Source organism: Mus pahari, chromosome 4, assembly GCF_900095145.1.
Source record: "Mus pahari chromosome 4, PAHARI_EIJ_v1.1, whole genome shotgun sequence".
Classification (NCBI taxonomy): domain Eukaryota; kingdom Metazoa; phylum Chordata; class Mammalia; order Rodentia; family Muridae; genus Mus; species Mus pahari.
This window is the reverse complement of record NC_034593.1, coordinates 67,729,169-67,747,962: the sequence shown is the minus strand read 5'-3', so window position 1 is coordinate 67,747,962 and position 18,794 is coordinate 67,729,169. Positions and strand designations below refer to the sequence as shown.

The 18,794-nt window shown below is 37.5% G+C and overlaps 1 protein-coding gene across 1 annotated transcript in view; it reads right to left on the bottom strand.

The window, feature by feature from the left end:
• The window catches only part of Fstl5 (follistatin like 5), a 592,626-nt gene that overhangs the window by 248,616 nt on the left and 325,216 nt on the right, over positions 1–18,794 (bottom strand). Inside the window, exon 6 of the mRNA XM_021196212.1 lies at positions 4,404–4,524. Within this exon, the coding sequence (XP_021051871.1) occupies positions 4,404–4,524 (121 nt within the window). The remainder of the gene's footprint in view (positions 1–4,403; positions 4,525–18,794) is intronic.

Here is an 18,794-nt window from a genome sequence, read left to right as displayed (position 1 = left end):
AGAGAGAGAGAGAGAGAGAGAGAGAGAGGGAGAGAGAGAGAAAGTACTAGTAATATGACAATGTCCAAAGCTATATTATTTGTCAAATCCAATGTTGTAAAATCCTGCAAGAAGCCTTTCAGTGCTTTGAATCTCATTCTCTTAAAAATAAAAATTGTACAAAAAGCATAAATGAAAGTTGTTTCTCCTCTTTTGATTATTTTAAACTAATAAATACTAGTTAATTATGAGTTTCCAGGTTGAATAGTCTAAAATACTAACAAATTTAAAATGTTTACATTGATCTAATGAAGGCTAATATAAAATTGGACTACAAAAGTCTCTTAGAATTACTCAGGTCATTGAGATGTTTTAGCGAGCATAGACATTGTCATTTGAAGATGCCAGCTGGACAATCTGAGTTGTACCCTGGAAAGCATATAGGTGGAAGTTATGAACCAGCAACAAAAAGATTACCTTTGACATCCTACATGTCTATACCCCTGAGCACTCTTCCTCCAACATATACACACCATACGTACAACAAACCAAATTAAAGCAATTCCCAAAGAGACATTGGCTTGAACAAGTTCCTAAAATTAAATATCTGAAGTTTTTAGTCATTACTTGGATTATTCAAATTTACTTTTTTGCTAAAGATTTAAATCATAGATGTAGAATTTTATGCAATTCACATTTAACCTTACAAATTGTAGTATTTCATCTGGGATACATAGAACTGGTTTTCCTAAATATAACTCATTTCTCACTCTCAAAGAAACCTTTGGCCATAAGATGTACATGTTTGGCTGGAAGTATTCAAGAAAACAGGATGCAAATTATATCTAAGTTTCTGGGCTAATAATATCCACTTATCAGTGAGTGCATATCAAGTGAGTTCTTTTGTGATTGGGTTACCTCACTCAGGATGATACCCTCCAGATACATCCATTTGCCTAAGAATTTCATAAATTCATTGTTTTTTTCTTTTTCTTTTTTTTTGTTACTGTTTTTTGTTTGTTTATTTGTTTGTTTGTTTGTTTTGAGACAGGCTTTCTATGTGTAGCCTTGGCTGTCCTGGAACTCACTCTGTAGACCAGGCTGGCCTCTAACTCAGAAATCCGCCTGCCTCTGCCTCCCAAGTGTTGGAATTAAAGGCCTGTGTCACCATGCCCAGACCAAATTCATTGTTTTTAATAGCTGAGTAGTATTCCATAGTGTAAATGTACCACGTTTTCTGTATCCATTTGCAAAACGCAAGAAAATCAAGAATAAGGAAGACCAAAGCATGGATACTTCATTCCTTCTTAGAATAGGGAACAAATTACCCATGGAGGAGTTACAGAGACAAAGTTTGGAGCTGAGATGAAAGGATGAACCATCCTGAGACTGCCCCACCTAGGGATCCATCGCATAATCAGTCACCAAACTCAGACACTATTGCATATGCAAGCAAGATTTTGCTGAAAGGACCCTGATATAGCTGTCTCTTATGAGGCTATGCCAGTGTCTGACAAATACAGAAGTGGATTCTCACAGTCATCTATTGGATGGAACACAGGGCCCCTAATGGAGGAGCTAGATAAAGTACCCAAGGAGCTGAAGGGGTCTGCAACCCTATAGGAGGAACTACAATATGAACTAACCAGTACCCCCAGAGCTCGTGTCTCTAGCTGCATAGGTAGCAGAAGATGGCCTAGTAGGCCATCATTGGGAAGAGAGGCCCCTTGATCTTGCAAACTTTATATACCCCAGCACAGGGGAATGCTAGAGCCAAGAAATAGGAGTAGGTGGGTAGGAGAGCAGGGCAGTGGTAGGGTATAGGGGACTTTCAGGATAGCACGTGAAATGTAAATGAAGAAAATATCTAATAAAAAATTGAAAAAATAGAAAGAAAAAAGGAAAACAGGATAGCACTTTAAGGGTACACATCATCTGACGAGAGACTTAATGTTTCTTTTAGACATGAAGGTAACAGGATTTTGCTGTCATTATGTCTCAAATATTGAATTTGTGGACACTTATGTTATCCTTAACTCTGACTTACGTGCAGAAATAATAAAATAATCATTAAGCTAACTGCATGTATGATAAATGATTTTCATTAAATTATGTTTGTGTTACAGTCTAAGAGTACATAAAACCACATAGCTTTTCTTCTGAAAATTAGGTAGTTCCTTGTAGCCAGACAATGATGTTTTACTGTGTGTAAGTTTCACTGGTTATGGCTTTTTAATTAAAAAAAAATAACTTATCAGAACAATGTATTTACACATCGGTAAATCATGTTTGCAAACATGGTATAATTTCCATATGAGACAGGCAAACTGATATTGTAGGCAAGATTCTTCTCTGCTGACAGAGACAATAGCAAAGACACCTTATGAGCCAGCATAAAACGACATACCCTTCACACTTATCTTCGATTTTCCCACTACTTCACCACTAACAAAACACAATTACTTTAACACTCTTCCAAACGGTTTATAAAGTGTGTGTCACTCAGGTATTTACACCTAACGCTACAGATTACTTTATCCACCTTCATTTACTCCGTGCTTTCTCTTAGTATAAACTGGGGGTAAAAGTTGGGACATTAACATATAATTTGTAAAATTAGTTACTAACAAAACAAACAAACAAACAAAAAAAACCCAAAAAACAACAACAACAAAACCTCACCTGTTTTAAAAGAACTTCAAATAGAACATACTGATGTTGAACTATTTTTTTTAACTACTGTCAAATTTCAGGCACCTGACTTGATTAAGTCATTCTATTCGCTGGTCTTTGAGCTCTCCAAGTTAAAGTCACTTAAGACAACTAGTTCTATTGCTATAATTTTTGTAAAGATATTCTCCACCAAAGCACAGATGACAATCCCCCTCATTGTTTTAACTTACATTTTTATAACCTTCTGCCTTGTGTGGTATTGTAAATTAATAGATGGTGCAGGTTTTATATAAAATTATATGTACATATTTTTCTTAATGAGCCATCTTTTTTTTCTCTCTTCTGATTCCGTGAGATCCCTAAAGAGTGCCTGGTGTATACAGTGAGGATTAGTGCAAAATGCAGTTAAAAATAACCAATTTGACATAGGCTTGATGCTATAATCAGCAGTTTTCTTTAAACTCTGTGATTCATCTTATTTATAGTAGCTTCTACCATTTCCTTATTTTTGCAAGGAATAATAGCTTTGTAAAACTCTTTTAAGAGACCAGCAACTTACTGAGCCATCTTGTTGGTAAATATTCACTTACTCATATAAGAGACCATGCAACTTGATTAAATCCTAATCATTTTTATACCAAATCTTAAAATGTATAGTCTCTAGCAATATTTTTTATTATTTGTGAATATGTGTATTATATGTGTGAATATTTCATGTATGTGGCTGTTGATGAAAAGGCCAGAAGACACCAGTGGATCCCATGATGCCATCTAACACAGGTGCTGTGAACTGAACCAGGTTCTCTGTAAATGCATCAGGTTGTCTTAAATACAAAATCATCTTTCTATCTAAAGAAATAATCTTTTTTAAGTAATTTCACAGTCAGTCATCTGTTAGATTAAAACATTCAAAACATATCTTTTACATTAAAAACCATTTACGCACACATACATACACAAACACACGCACGCGCAGGTGCCCGCAAAGGCTACCTGACTATCTGTAATCCAGCTGTCTTAAGTTTTGTTTTCATGTGCCCAGCTGAGGACATGACACATTTGTTACTGCTTTGTAAGTAGCTACATTTGTTTGTCTGTTTCTTTTGTTTTTCTCTTGAGCACAGATCTTGATTATTTCATTGTTCTGGTTGTGGTTTTGTAGTGTGTTCTCTTTAAGTATTATATTGACTAAATCTTCATAATTTTTTATAAGGAAAGCAGAGTTTGTTATTCTAAGGTACTTTTAAATGGTACTTTAAAACAAAAATAAATTGTTCTACAATCCCTTAGCATGAATATTATGTTTTTTCCCAGTGGAAGAAAAAGTCCTAAAGTTCCATAGTTCCTGGAATGTACAGTAACCTCAGCTGTTAATTCATTTTTGCTTTTGTAAAGAAGTTGTAAATGTCACTGCACAAGTAAATAAATTGTTTCTGAGGCGTGATGACAGCAGGTCAGTGATTTCCCTCTAGAGAAGCCTCTAAGGCAACATTGTAAACTGGCTCTCACACCAAAGTCAATAAGACATGGGATACCCTACAGAAGAGACCATGCCTATAGAGTTTTTTTCTCAAATGCACATTTGCCTAGCTTCGTCTATATACTGGAGGAGTCAAAACCTTAAATTCTCTCTGTTCTAACACTTCTTCTAAGAAACAGCTTGTACTTAAGATCAAGCTTGCAAGCCATATTGTATGAAGCATCAGGGAAAGAAAAGAGCAAAATGAGATAAAGATTTAGTCTGCACTCACGAAACGCTCTGTAGAATTCTTCGAGAGCCAGGTGCTTGTCAGCATTGAAGTCATCATACTTGAGCAGATCATACAAAGTACAGTCAGAAAGGTCCTTGTTTAATTCCTCCTGTTTAATCACCTGANAATCAAAACAATGAAATGTTTATATATTTGTCTTGATGTTTCTATATAATATAGTTATGGATTACTTTAAATCTGAAGAACATCAAAGAAATAAATCAATATTAAACATGAAGTTAAGCATTCATTTTTATTATTTATCAAAATATTTTAACCACTATAATGACAACGTTAAGATACATTCTTAGAGTGTTTCTAAATTTTCTAATGAAAAGCATCACAATATAACCTAACAAATTTGCATGATTTCTCTTGACTTGAATTGTTTTCCTTGATTTACACCAACTCAGGGAGACACCTGCACAGGAAAACCAGGTTCTGTGCCTCATTGACCTGTGCAAGAAGAAAACACTGCTCCACCCTGTCGTGAAAAGTGCACTGTGCTGTGACTACTTCCTTCCTCATTTTATTTGTGAAAAATGAAGTTAGATTTTTCTCCCTCATGCCTAAACTCCTCCAGAGCTGGGGGATGAGTCATCTGAGATTGGGCCAGACTCCCTGCTCACAAAAGAACTATTAAGCAAATGACTGTTTCCAGGAGCCAGACAGAATTAATGCACCGATTGATAGCAAGTCTATTCAAGCGTGGTGAGGCAAACCATCATCGTCATTCCTACCCTGTCTGCTCCCATAGACCGAGCTTCAACATTTTTATACTCTGCTGATTTTGACTATTGCTTGTCAGAAAGCAGAGCTCACACAATTTAGCAGACACTCCTATCCATGGTGTGCAGTTGCATTGCTGGGCCCACAATTCCCCAGTCCTTTAATAGTCTACGATATACAGAGGCAGCCATTTCTACTGCTTGTAGCTCAGCTACGGAATGAATTGTTGTTGTTCTTTTAAAGTCTATGTTGTATAATGAGAATACATAATATCTGTAGTCACCAGCTGTGTATTTGAGTCGTACCAATGTCACTTAATAGCTCTCTAATTTATTACAAGTCAATTCACATTACTCAATTAGAAAATAGATACAAATATTTTATCTCCATTCATATAGTAGTCAAGTGCAATCAAGCCATGTAGTATGTACTCAAAAAAATGATCATTTAACATTAAAAAGTAATTGATCTTTATCTAATGTTTATCATTAAATAACTACCTGCTGGGTTTCAAGTACCAACTTGGGTGTGTTGTGAATTCAGAAGTGTTTGTCTCTCTTTTTGTGAAACATAGCATTTCATATACGTGTTACTAAATGCCATTCTGAGGATCTTCTGATGTCTTCAATCTATATTTTAATCCTTTATGAGATACCAATATATTGAAAGTTTGGTGGCCGAAATTAAGTGTAATATGAATGACTTATGGGCTCTTTCTGAAGATGTGATCAACATATACTAAGTTCCTAAGCAGTGACATCCAATGACAGCATTCTAGCTGCCAAATAGGCCCTCCCTAATATATCCATTTATTTTATTAAAATTACATTAAAGATAACTAGAAAATAAAAAAAGATATAGAAATAAAACAGATCCACAATCTGCATTTAAGAGGACCTTTATAATGTTAGAATAGCCATTCTTGAGCTGCAGACCTTCACTTGAATTTTACATTTTCTTCAATATGTTCTTGTAGATAGCATTAACTTTTTGTTGATTAAGCTGGTATTTCCAAAATAGAGGAGTGGAAAACATAGGTTTATAATGCTTAACGTTCTTAGAAATGGATGCTGTTGATGCTGAGTATTACACCATATGCTATGCATATTCTAGCTGCAGGGATTAACAATAATACCTAATGGCTGAAGCCATCAGTGCTATAAGTCTCTTGGGGAAATCAAGTCTTTCTTTTCCATTTAGAAGCAAAGATCCCTCAGTCATTATCCATCTGCTATTGATTAGACTGCACATGATGATTTTGCTTGGGGCTGGGAGTTAGTTGTGCCTCTAATTGTCCCTCATTGTAATTTTTCTTGAACACTCCAATTGCTGGAGTTAGGACAACACGTAGGACACACAAACACCAGACTTCATCAGATATTTCAATATTAGTAACTTGTATGTCACACATAAATATGTAAATAGATAAATCAAGCAAAGGCATGATTTTGTTTTCTTTTGATTTTATGCCCTATACTTTTTTTCTAATCTGCTGCTAACATTAAATTTATTTTAGGCCTAGAAAATGAGTTTCCAGCTTTTTTTTTGGTACTTGCTTGTCTGGTGTGTTTTTGTTTTATATCAATTGGATTATGATTGTATAGCTCATTCTGCTATAATGATGGTCTATAACAGTGTGAATCTGGAATCTACATGAAAAGCCCTCAGAATTTTATAAGCAGTGCCATCACTCAGAGATAATTTAATGTTTTGATATTGTATTATATCTGGTCCAGATTCTTTTTCTGTCCTCTAAATAAGCCATCCTCTTTCTTTTCTGGTCACTTACTCAGAGGTTAACTTCTAACTGCCTTGTCCTTCCAGCCACTGCTTCAGAGTGTGAAATACAGCATACGATAAGACAGATTTTTTTTTTAAAAGTCTGTAGCTGAGAGCAGAGCAAGAGAGGTGACTATTTGAAAAAACATTCGTTGGAAAAATCATTTTGCAATAAAATACATTCACACGAACCATGGAAATCAGTCACATATTAATGGAACTTTGGAAACACAGCAACACTTTAGCACAACCATAAAGTGAGGCCCCATTCTAGTCAAGACAGAAGACTTGCTCACTTTAACCATCTCCAGGCTGCAAGCAGTGCATGATGGGAAAGGATGCTCCTTTGTTCGAAAGACTGCAAAGTCCTTAACACTGAAGTCAGTGTCAGGCCCAACAGAGAAACATAGCTAGACAAGACACTGCAACTCTTGCCACATGCTAACAATGCTAACGGACTGGATGAAGCCTTTGGACTCAGGTTAGTGCTGGCAGTCAGTGAAGAAGTCAGTCTATAAGTACTATTGTGAGGGTGGGAATCGAAGCTCAGAGAAAACCTGCATATGAGGAGGTAAAATGGAGAAAGATTTCTTGAAAGAGGGCTGGGCTTTTGTAGTGAAACAGAAGGCAGAGCAAAACCCAAAGAACCCTGTCTCCAGGACAGTCTAGATCTACATTGTATGAAAAGAGATTTGCATCACAAAAGTGAGGGTTCAGCATAGGTTAATGAGAGTTGAGGTGTTGGCCTTATATATACCTAAGGAGACAGTATGAATACTTGTAGTTAAAAGCCCTTGGGCCTCATTATGGTTAGTGATAGCCCTAGTTATCAAGGCACAAACTCGACTATCTCTTTTAACGTTAGACACTACAGTTTTATGAATCTCTCTGTCTGCCATGAAATAGAATAGATGCATAAGTTCAGGAATTGCTTTGTATTTCAGAGCTAGGCCTGTCATAATAAAATCCAGCAACATTAAGATACAATGACTCCCTGTCCTCAGGCCAGTGCTTTTGGATAGGACTTTGTGACTCTCCCTCATGACAAGCTCAAGGATTTGTAATCTAGCCTACACTGTTTCTGGCAGATACCGCAGGCCACCAATTTTGGTGAGTACATGGTCATTAAATCAATATATTAGAGGAAGGCAACAAAACATGTAAAAAGTGACATCAAAATAAAAGTTTGGAAATGAGTAGAGTACGACTCTAGTTTGTAATTAAGTTTCTTCCTTTTTGTTCTCTCATTTTAAAGATCATTTCAAAAACATGATTAAAGAAAAGGAAGAGCTTTGTAGGACTCATGGAAAATCTTATAGTTGACACTTCAAATTTGCTTTCCTTTGCTATGATAAAAAACTGACTAAAACCAATTTGGGCATCCACTTCCATCCATATAGTCTGTCAGTATGGGAAGTCAATGCAGAAGCTCATGGAAGAGCCTGGGGGCTCCATGTGAAGCAGAGAAGCAGGCCTTGGAGAAATACTGCTTACTGGCCTGTTTTCTCTGGCCAGCTCAGACACTTTTGTTTGTTTGTTTGCTTGCTTGCTTTATTGGATAGTTTCTTTATTTACATTTCAAATGTTAACCCCTTTCCTGCACCCCCTCCTCCATAAATCCCCATCCCATCCCCCTGCTTCTATGAGGGTACTCCCCAACCCATCTACCTATTCCTACGTCCCTGCCCTCACATTCCCCTACACAGGGACATCAAGCCTTCACTGAACCAAGAGCCACTTCTCAAATTGATGTGCAACAAGGCCATCCTCTACTACATATTTGGCTGGAGCTATGGGTCCTTCCATGTGTACTCTGGTTGGCAGTTTAGCACCTGAGAGCTCTAGGGCATCTGGTTGGTTGATATGGGGTTGCAAATCCCTTCAGCTCCTTCCATAATTTCTCTAACTCCTCCATTGGTGCTCAGTCCAATGGTTGGCTGCAAGCATCTGCCTCTATATTTGTCAGGCTCTGTCAGAGCCTCTCAGGAGACAGCTATATCAAAGCTCATCTTGCTTCGTGATCTTGGCCCTCTCACAAAAACTTCAGGCAGTGGTGGTACATGCTGCTGAGGAGGTGGAAAAGAGGAACACTCCTCTATTGCTGGTAGGATTGCAAACTGGTAAAAACCACTCTGGAAATGAATCTGGAGGTTCTTTAGAAAATCAGAAATAGATCTACCTGAAGACCTAGCTATAGCACTCTTGGGCATATACTCAGAATATGCCTACCATGCCACAGTAGCACATATTCCACTATGTTCATAGTGGCCTTCTTTGTGATAGCCAGAAGCTAGAAACAACCCAGATATTCCACAACAGAAGAATTGAAAGAGAAAATGTGATTCATTTACACAATGAAATACTACTCAGCTATCTAGAATGAGGACAGAGCAGAGGCAGGCAGATTTCTGAGTTCGAGGTCAGCCTGGTCTACAAAGTTATTTCCAGGACAGCCAGGGCTATACAGAGAAACCCTGTCTCGAAAAACCAAAAAAGAAAAAAAAAAAAAAAAAAAAAAAAAAAAAAAAAAAAAAAAAACAAAAACCCAAAGGACATGCATGGTATGTTCTCACAAATAAGCAGATATTAGAAAAAAGTTAAAAAAAAAACAAAAACAAAAAAAAAAAAAACAGACAGAGTCCACAGAACTCAAAAAGGTCAACAAACTGAAGGGCCCAAGTGAGAATGCCTCAGTGCCACTTGGGAAGGAAAAAGAAAGCAACCACAAGGGTAGAGGAGAGGAGGTACCTGGGAGGGAAAGGGGATGGGTGTGTGTGGGGGGGTGGGGCATGATCTGGTATTTGGTGGGGGAACAGGACTAAAGTCCTGAAGGCCAGAAAGAATGGAAATAGGCAACCTCGGGAAGTCAGAGGTTGGGGGACCCTCTAGAATGCTCCAGAGACCTGGGAGGTGAGAGACTCTCAGGACTCAAAGGGAAGGACCTTAGATGAAATGCTCTACACTGGGGAGAAGGAACTTGCAGAGTTTACCTCCAGTAAAAAGACAGGGCATCAAGTGGAGGGAAGGGGTTGCTATCCCACAGTCAAAAACTCTGACCCTGAATTATTCCTGTCTGAAAGAAGTAGAGGAACAAAAATGGAGAGGAGCCTGAGGAAAAGGAGGTCAAGGGTCAGACGCAAATTGAGATACAGCTCAGGGGGAGGCCCCAAGGCCTGACACTGAAAGACCCCTGTTCCCGGGGAGATCCTTGCTCAGGTCCCAGGATGAGATGATGCCCCAATAACTCGAGAGAAACCATTCTTGATGCAATATGCATGAGGTTTAATCAGAAAAAATCAACATGTTGAGGATAAGCTCATAGGAGATCAACCCTTAAGCAGTTTCAATGGAGGGCTTTTAAAGGAAGGGGGTAGGGATGAGTTACAGCTTTTCTCCCAAGGAGCTGTCCTTGGTAAACATTCCACAGGGGATGGGAAAGTAAAATATGGCTCATTTATGGCGGAGGGTTCATAAATCATCTTTTGGTAAACATTCCTGGTGCCTGGTTGGGTAATCCAGCGGGTATCGCTTTTCTGGCTGTCAGGAAGAAGAACATAAGGCTTCCTGGTAGTTTTGGAGAACAAAGAGCTTCTTGATGGCTGTATTTCTAGGGATCTGGGAAGCAGGCTTGGGAAGTGTTTTAAGCGCTTTAATTTGGGGTTTCACAACATTATTACTAATGCTATGGTGTACATACTAACAGGGGTCTCTCATGACTGCCCTCTAAAAGGCCCAATAAGCAGCTGAAAGAGGCAGGTGCAGATATTTATACTCAACCAATGGACAGAAGCTGGTGACCCAGTGGTTGAACTAGGGTGTGGGACCATGAAAGGCATCCTGGTTCCTGGTTGAGCTAAGGCTAGAAATCCCTGAAGCGATAGTTTGCACTTCACCTGATTCCTGAGCATCAGGCCCCTGCCTGGGAAAACCCCATAGGTTTGTGGCCATCAGTCATGTAAAGGCAATGCCCCAACCTCCACAGGTAGAGGATGTGACCTGTGGTCACATAGGCTCAAGACAGATCTCTATTTCAGTGAGGTAACTAAAGGACTGGAGGACATAGCCAATAAGCTTTCCTTCCCAGACACTTCTCCCTCAAAAGGTATTTAACCTCAGGCCTACCCTGAGAAGTGGGGTATGTTTTCACTCATCTACTTTCTGCCATGACAATAAATGTCTTAAAACAATGGACTGCCTCTTTTCATCAGGATCCACCTTGAGGAGCCATGGAGAAGGCTTTCACCTATAGAGCTGCTGTCTAATCTCCCATACAAGGCCTCTCTGTGCTCCCAGCCAAGGCAGCCACCAAAACCAAGCCAATTCCAAGCCCCCCTCACCACCGAGCCAAGAACTCTCCCTGCAGGAAGAGCCAGAGCTCCCCTCTTTCCTGCCTCGGCCTCTTGCTAGGTCCAGCCTGGAGGCATGCACTCAGTTCTCAGCTCTTCAGCATCCAGTGGAGCCTGGATGCCCAAGAGCCTGAGAGCCAGATAGCCCTGGCCTCCTTGAAGTCCCTGGGGACCCCCCATGCTAGCTAGCTAGCTCCAGCTGTTCTGCACCTCAGGCTGTGCTTCCCCACCCCTGGAGTAGTGTACCAGGGGCCAGACACCTAGCCAGCAACAGCATGGGATAAGTGCAGTCAACTTTCAGACTCCTGCTTCCTCCAGCCACTGTGCCTTGTGGCAGAATGTATGTGGGACCCCATAACCCTACACTAGGAAAAAGCTGGAAGAAGTTGAGGAGGAGGTCAACCTCATAGGAAGATCAGCAGTCTCAACTAATCTGTCTTCCTAGATTTCTCAGACGCTGAGCCAAGCCACTAACCAGGCAGTGTACGCCAGCTGTTATGAGGCCCCAAAAACATATACAACAGAGGACTGCCTGGTCTGGCCTCAGTGAGAGAAGATGCATTTAACCCTCAAGAGACTTGAGGCCTCAGGGAGTAGGGAGGTCTGTTGGGGTGGGGTTGGGGGAGGTGGGGACATCTTCTTGGAGATGGAGAGGGGAGGAGGTGTGGGATGAAGAACAGTCAGAGGGAATATGGGGGTGAGGATAAAGACTGGACTGTAAAATAAGATTAAAGAATTAAAAAAGAAAGAAAGAAAAAGGTTCTACTGAATTGCCTATAGGCAAATTTGATGGAGAAAATTCCTAAAATGGGGATATTTCTTCACAAATGTCTATATTTTGTGTCAAATTGACAAAAACAATCAGCACATTGGCACAATAAAAATTATAAGACAAGAGTCTAAACTTCAAAAAGGAGAGATAGATAGATGGATAGATAGAGCCATAATGCCCTAAGAATAGAAAACAAAAGTACAGTAAGATAAGATTGCTAGATCACAATAAAGTATAAGTAGATTAAATTTTTCAATTCAAAGCCAGAGTTAGTAAATGCTACCCCCCCCCAAAAAAAAAAAGAAAAAGAAAGAAAAGAGAAATCCCAATGGCATGCTGCTCATAGGAAATGGAATAATCTCTAAGACTATGTATAGATTGAAAGATCAAGAAAAAAGTATTTCTATTTAAGAATATGTACATTTTTACTATTTTTTTTATTTTTTTGAGATATAATATAATGGCATTATTTCCCTCCTTACTTCCTTTCGACTTCATGGCCTCATTTTCCTTATTTATTTATTTGGTATTTTATTTATTTAATTTCAAATGTTATCCCCTTTCCTGGTAAGTGCATTTTTAATAAGCAGTAGTAATCATACTTGAGCCCAATGAAGTAAACTTTGGTTAAATAAGTTAAAAAAATTAAGTCAATATACAATGAGAAAAAAAGTTGCTTCAGATAAATCAAACAAACTCTCTATATAAAGACACTGCATATCAGAGATATCAAGTATGTAGAGATAATATTAATACAAATGAAGAGAGTCATGACCTGTAGTACAGGAATATCAAGAACTTCAAAACCCTACATTCAGTGATGAATGACCATAAAGACAAAAACCTCAACTAAGAAATCAGAATTAAATTATACCTAAATGTAATGGACCTGAAGAATTTCTATCCAGCAGCTGTGGAACCCATTTTATCAATAGTACATGAAACATTGTCTAGGATGTCATCTACTAACGATGTGCACAAAAGAATACTAATAACTGAAGGAACGGCTGTCCGGAGACTGCCCCACCTGGGGATCCATCCCATATTTTGATATCAAAACCAGATACTATTGCAAATGCGAAGAAGTGCTTGCTGTCTCCAGAGAGCCTCTTTCAGAGCCTGACAAATACAGATGCAGATCCTCACAACCAACCATTGGACTGAGCACAGAGACCGCAATGGAGGAGTTAGGGGAAGGACTGAAGGAGCTGAAGGGATTTGCAACTCCACAGGAAGAACAACAATATTAACCAACCAGACCACCCCCCCCCACCCAGAGCTCTCAGGGACTAAACCATCAACCAAAGAGTACACATGGAGAAACCCATGGCTCCAGCCAAATATGTAGCAGAGGATGGCCTTGTCAAGCATCAATGGGATGAGAGGATCTTGGTCCTGGAAAGGCTTGATGCCTCAGTGTAGGGGAATGCCAGGGCAGGGTGGTGAGATGAGTGAGTGGGTGAGAGAGCTTCCTCATAGAAGCAGGAGGATGGGGAGATAGAATAGGTGGTTTGCAGGGGCGAAACAGGGAAAGAGGATAACATTTGAAATGTCAATAAGTAAAATATCCAATAATAAAAAAAATGCTGATAACAGTTTTAAACACTGAAATTATGAGGAAGTTTTTAGAGTCTACAATACTACAAAGAGATAAATTAATTACAAAAACATTCTTGGAAACTTTACAGATATATTTAAATTAGAATTATTGAAAACACAAATAATTAATGCCAAAAATAAGAAATAAATTTGAAATACTTCTGAGACAAATAATGGAAAACAACATATCCAAACTTCAAGGATGCAGTAAAATTAGTACGAAAAGAAAAATTTATAGCAATCATTTCCATCAAGAATAGGTGTATCTTAAGTAATTAGCCTATTATTGTGCTTCAAAGAGCTAGAAAACAAAAAAAAAGACCCCAAATTTGACAATGAAGAAAAAAGTGAGTCAATTCCAGGATGTACACACTGCCCATAATTTATCTGATTGAATCACATGACACATGAAGACATCAAAAATCTGGACATTCCATTAAGAAGAACATAATAGTCATAATGTATTTCATCAAAGGAAAAAAAAAACATGATTCAATGATACCACTGCTGAATTCTTCCAAATATTTCAGAATAATACAAATGATTTCAGACAAGTCAGAAAAACTTGAGGAGGCTCTAAGTCTTCTGGCGTGCATCCTAATGGGCCTGAATTATGCTGATACCAGACACCAGACCTTAGAAGGTAAAGAGGCAAAAGACACAGGAGAGAGAGGAGAAGAGGGATGGAAGCAAAGAGTACAGGTGGGAGAGAAAAAGTAAGTATGGAGGGCAGAAAGCCAGGGATCAGTGTCTGTACTGAATAGATGCAATGACTTCTACAACTATAAAGCTCAATCACATTATACATAAGATTATGCATTAAATTGATCCCAGGATCTTTTTTTTTAATGAATAAATGAATATTTTCTTTCTTTATTCATGCTTGATCACAAATTATGCTTAAGGACCAGAGGATAGAGTTATAAATGTGAAAATATTGGTAATTTTAACTATTATAGGTTACTTGTTCTGTAATAGTTTGAAATTCAATTGGACAGTCATCCTTTTTCCATGGATAATATTCCATTTTCACATTCCTCTTAGGTATGTGTTTGCTTATCACGTTTAATTACTCATGCTCAAGGCTTCATTTATCTCTAGTCCAGGATCCACTGTACAACATGTGAAAAAATTAAAGGAGAATTCATATATATGAATTCAAAAATACATTATCCACCATATGAACAAAATGAAGAACCAATGCTATAGGATTATCTCAATAGGCAGAGAGACCTTAAAATTCAGAACCCTTTCTTTCATTGTAAAATCTCAGAACAAATTTCATGCAGCAGTAACATAAAACAATGTATGCAACAAACCCACTGTGCCTATAACATTCAATAAGGCAAACAGTGAGTTTTGTCTGGAAGAACTGGAATGGAGCAAAAATGCCACTTTAATTCCTAAAATAAGACTGAAAATTCCACATGAAACCATCAGGAGATGCAAAGAGTACAGGGCAACCAAGTTAGAACAGAAGGAGTAAAATCTTCACTATTTGAGGAAATGTTTTATATAAAACAATGTCAAATGTAAAACCAAAAGAAACAAACTACAAAAAGCGACAATAAATGCTGTTCCTGACTTGAGTGTTATACTATAACAATGTGTGTATACAATTATTAATACTCCAATAACTTGGGTTCTCTTCCTCCCTCCGCAATTAATTTTCCTGAACAAATCATGATGAAACCAAGGGCACAGTGCTCTTGGTAGAGTCCAAGCTCAATGCTTTTCTACATTTAAGAAGAATTACCAAAGTCATCGATGAACTCAAGAAGAGGTATAAGTTGATTAATTCTGTACCCAGTACATCACATCAATGACTATAACTCAGAAAATGCAGATACATCTGTCATGAGAATGTACATCTCTAGGTATTTGATTCAAACCCCTCCAAAAAACTTAGCATTCTTCCAAAAATACACAGTCTGGACACTTTTTTATTTCTTACATTTCTTCCTCCCTTCATTTCATTTTTGCTGTTTTAACTCCCCCCCCCCTTTTTTTTCAGATACTATGAATGGAGGAGCATGGAGGAACATGTCATATGCAGAAGTAAATTAGCACAGCAGGATGCACAGGCCCAATTCTGATGCAGTTTCTATTGAAAAGAAGTTGAGTAGAAATAACAGATTGTATAATTAAGGAAGACAACTATAGCTTATCTTCAGGGATCTACACAAAGACAACTTGAAAAGAATAAATGATCAAAGAGCAAATTTTATTTTTTAAATACATGAAATCCAACTGTCCTCTAAAAATAATAATAAAAGAAAATTGTTAAATATTGAGTTATCTTTTTTTTTTCTACAGTGCTTAATATTACTTGTAAAAAATCAAGATGTTGTGGATAGCCCTGGGTCTAATTAAATTTGATGTTAATTCCATTCTCCTGTGAGTGGATGTGAACAAGGAATGAGTCAGCACTCAGGTGATTTCCTATAAACCTGCTTCCCACCTTAATTTGTAAAATAAAGGAAAGCTGATGATTGGGCAGATAAAGGGAAGGTGGAATGGAAGGTGGAGAGAGAAGAAGGAGAAAATGGAAGAGGGAGAGGATGCAGAGAAGGAAGAAAAAGAAGAAAAGCAGAGCAGAAGCACATGGCCTGGAAAAACTGCAAGTTTTAAGCGGTCTCATAGATGTGTAAGATGGTAGTGTAGTGGTAGATCTGTCCAATCTAGGCACACAGCATGTATTCATATTAATTGAGTTGTGTTTTCATTGCATGGGCATATTTGGGTTGGAGATTTACTGCAACACATGGCTTTGCAAGATGGCCTAGCAGGTAAAGACACGTGATGCCAAGTCTGACTACCTTATTTCACTCTCTTCTGCTGGAAGGAGAGAACCTACTTCTCTTATGTATTCCCTGACCATGCACATACCTTGGCATGCAAATATGTGCACATACACATCAAATGAATAAAATGTAATTCAAAATAATCAATAAAACAATTAAAACATTTGAAAATTAATATGAAAATACATTGATTTTTAGTAGTTTTAGAAACATAAATATATGTATGATATATTATTTCTCCTGTGAGAGTTTTCAGAACATAGATATAAAACTTTTAAATGTTTTTTATTGCATTCTAAAGTAAAATTCCTAATAATGCTTAAAATAAAATTTCTAAATTATAACAATCCAGTTTTCTTGGTATGGAATAGATATAGCATTTCACACACACACAGACACACACACAGACACACACTCACACACTACACATTAGTTGAGGGCTTTATCCTTCTCTGTTACGTGTCCACAGTTGTTATTATAATCTGAAATCCTTAGCATTAAAAGAATTTCCATGACTAGTAGGACATATCTGCTGAAATTGCCAATGATATTATAAAGCAAACACATACTTTTCTACTAAACTGTTTTGTGTAAATGATAGGATTATATGTTTTTGATATGAAAATATTTACCAATTCTCCTTTAAGAGGCAATTTGAACAAATTCCTTTGTACTTTTTACCTTCTGTATTAAATGAGATTAATCCCCATAAAATACCCAGGGGAACCTTAGTTTTAGCTCTCTGTATTCACAGAAGTACTTGTGTGTTTGCATCTACTTAGTCCTAACTAAAATAGCTTTTGTCCTTAAGACAAAACAACCCTTACTAATCTCACAGTAAATGAGTATGCTGAGTGGCTACGAATTAAAGCAAAAAGAAAAATATAATAGCTTTCATTGATTCAAAATAAGCTTTAATGGTCCCTTTGTAACTATTTTAATTATTTTTAAGATAAACACATGTTATATGCAAATATTGCAAAATCATCATTATCATGCCTAACTTGTTTGCTGGAAAAACAACTCCTTCTACTTATTTTTACTTAATATTTAATTTTGTAAATGTATTTACATGTGGATTTCATTGAGCAAATGGCATTGTAAATCAAATTTATATAACAGAATAATCTAAGTCATGTAAAAAGCAATTCTTTCTATAATTTTAATAAAGATTTGGTATATGTGCACATTAGGAAAATATTTTATGTTAATGTGCATTTATAATGTGAATAGGCTTGTTAAGATGACAGAGTCTAAATGGAGAAAAACTGAAACCAACATACTTTCAACTGTTACTTATGTAAATTCAGCATTAGGGGAATTCTATGAGCAAATCTATTCCCTCCTTTTTCTGTTCTTAAAGATTTATTTTGTTTATTTTGTTGGCTTTAATTCTATATATATAATATATGTATATATATATATATATATATATATATATATATATATATATATATATATATTTCATGTGCCTGCATGAATGCATGTGTACGTGCATCCAGGAGCCTAAAGTGGCTAAGGAAGTCTCAGTCTCTTTGGAACGGGAGTTAACAGGTAGTGGTGAGCCACCAAATATAAGTACTGTAGGTCTACCCTGGGTCCTCTGCAAAAGTAGTAAGAACGCTTATCATTTGAGCCATTTCTTTGTCCTACCACCTCACGTTCCATAGGAATGTAGGGGAAGGGTACATGTTTCCAAGTAATAATCACCATTTTACTCCAAATGTCACAGCATAGCTGCTAGTACACAATATACCATACTGCTTTTTCCTGTTGATGTGAAAAATATACAAAACAAAAACAAAAACAAAAACAAAACTGAAGTAGGGCTCATTTTGGAATTCAAGGTAGCAGAAGTTTGAAGCAACTTATTACATGTTGTCCACAGTCAAGACAAAGAGAGAGATAAAATGCTGTGGGTATGTCCTAGAGGATAAAAGACTTGCTGTGCAAGAATGTGAACCAGAGTTTGGGTGCTGGAACACTGTCACCTGCATAAATACTGAACAGGCATAGACTACCTCTAATCCTAGCATGTGGTAGCAGAGACAGGAGCCACATACTTTTTCATTCACACACATGTAAACATGATTGCACATAACACATACATACAAGGTGGACAGGAAAGACAGACACACAAACACACATACACAGAGAAAAAGAGAAGAGAGAGGAGAGAAGGAGATGGCGGAAGAAAGGAGGGAGGGAAGAGGGAGAGAGAGAGAGGGAGAGAGAGAGAGAGAGAGAGAGAGAGAGAGAGAGAGAGATTCTTGCTCAGCTATCTTGTTTTTATGTAGTTCATGACTGAAGCCCAGGGAACTTTGCATCCTCCTTTAGGCTGGGTTATTTTAACCAAGAAGAT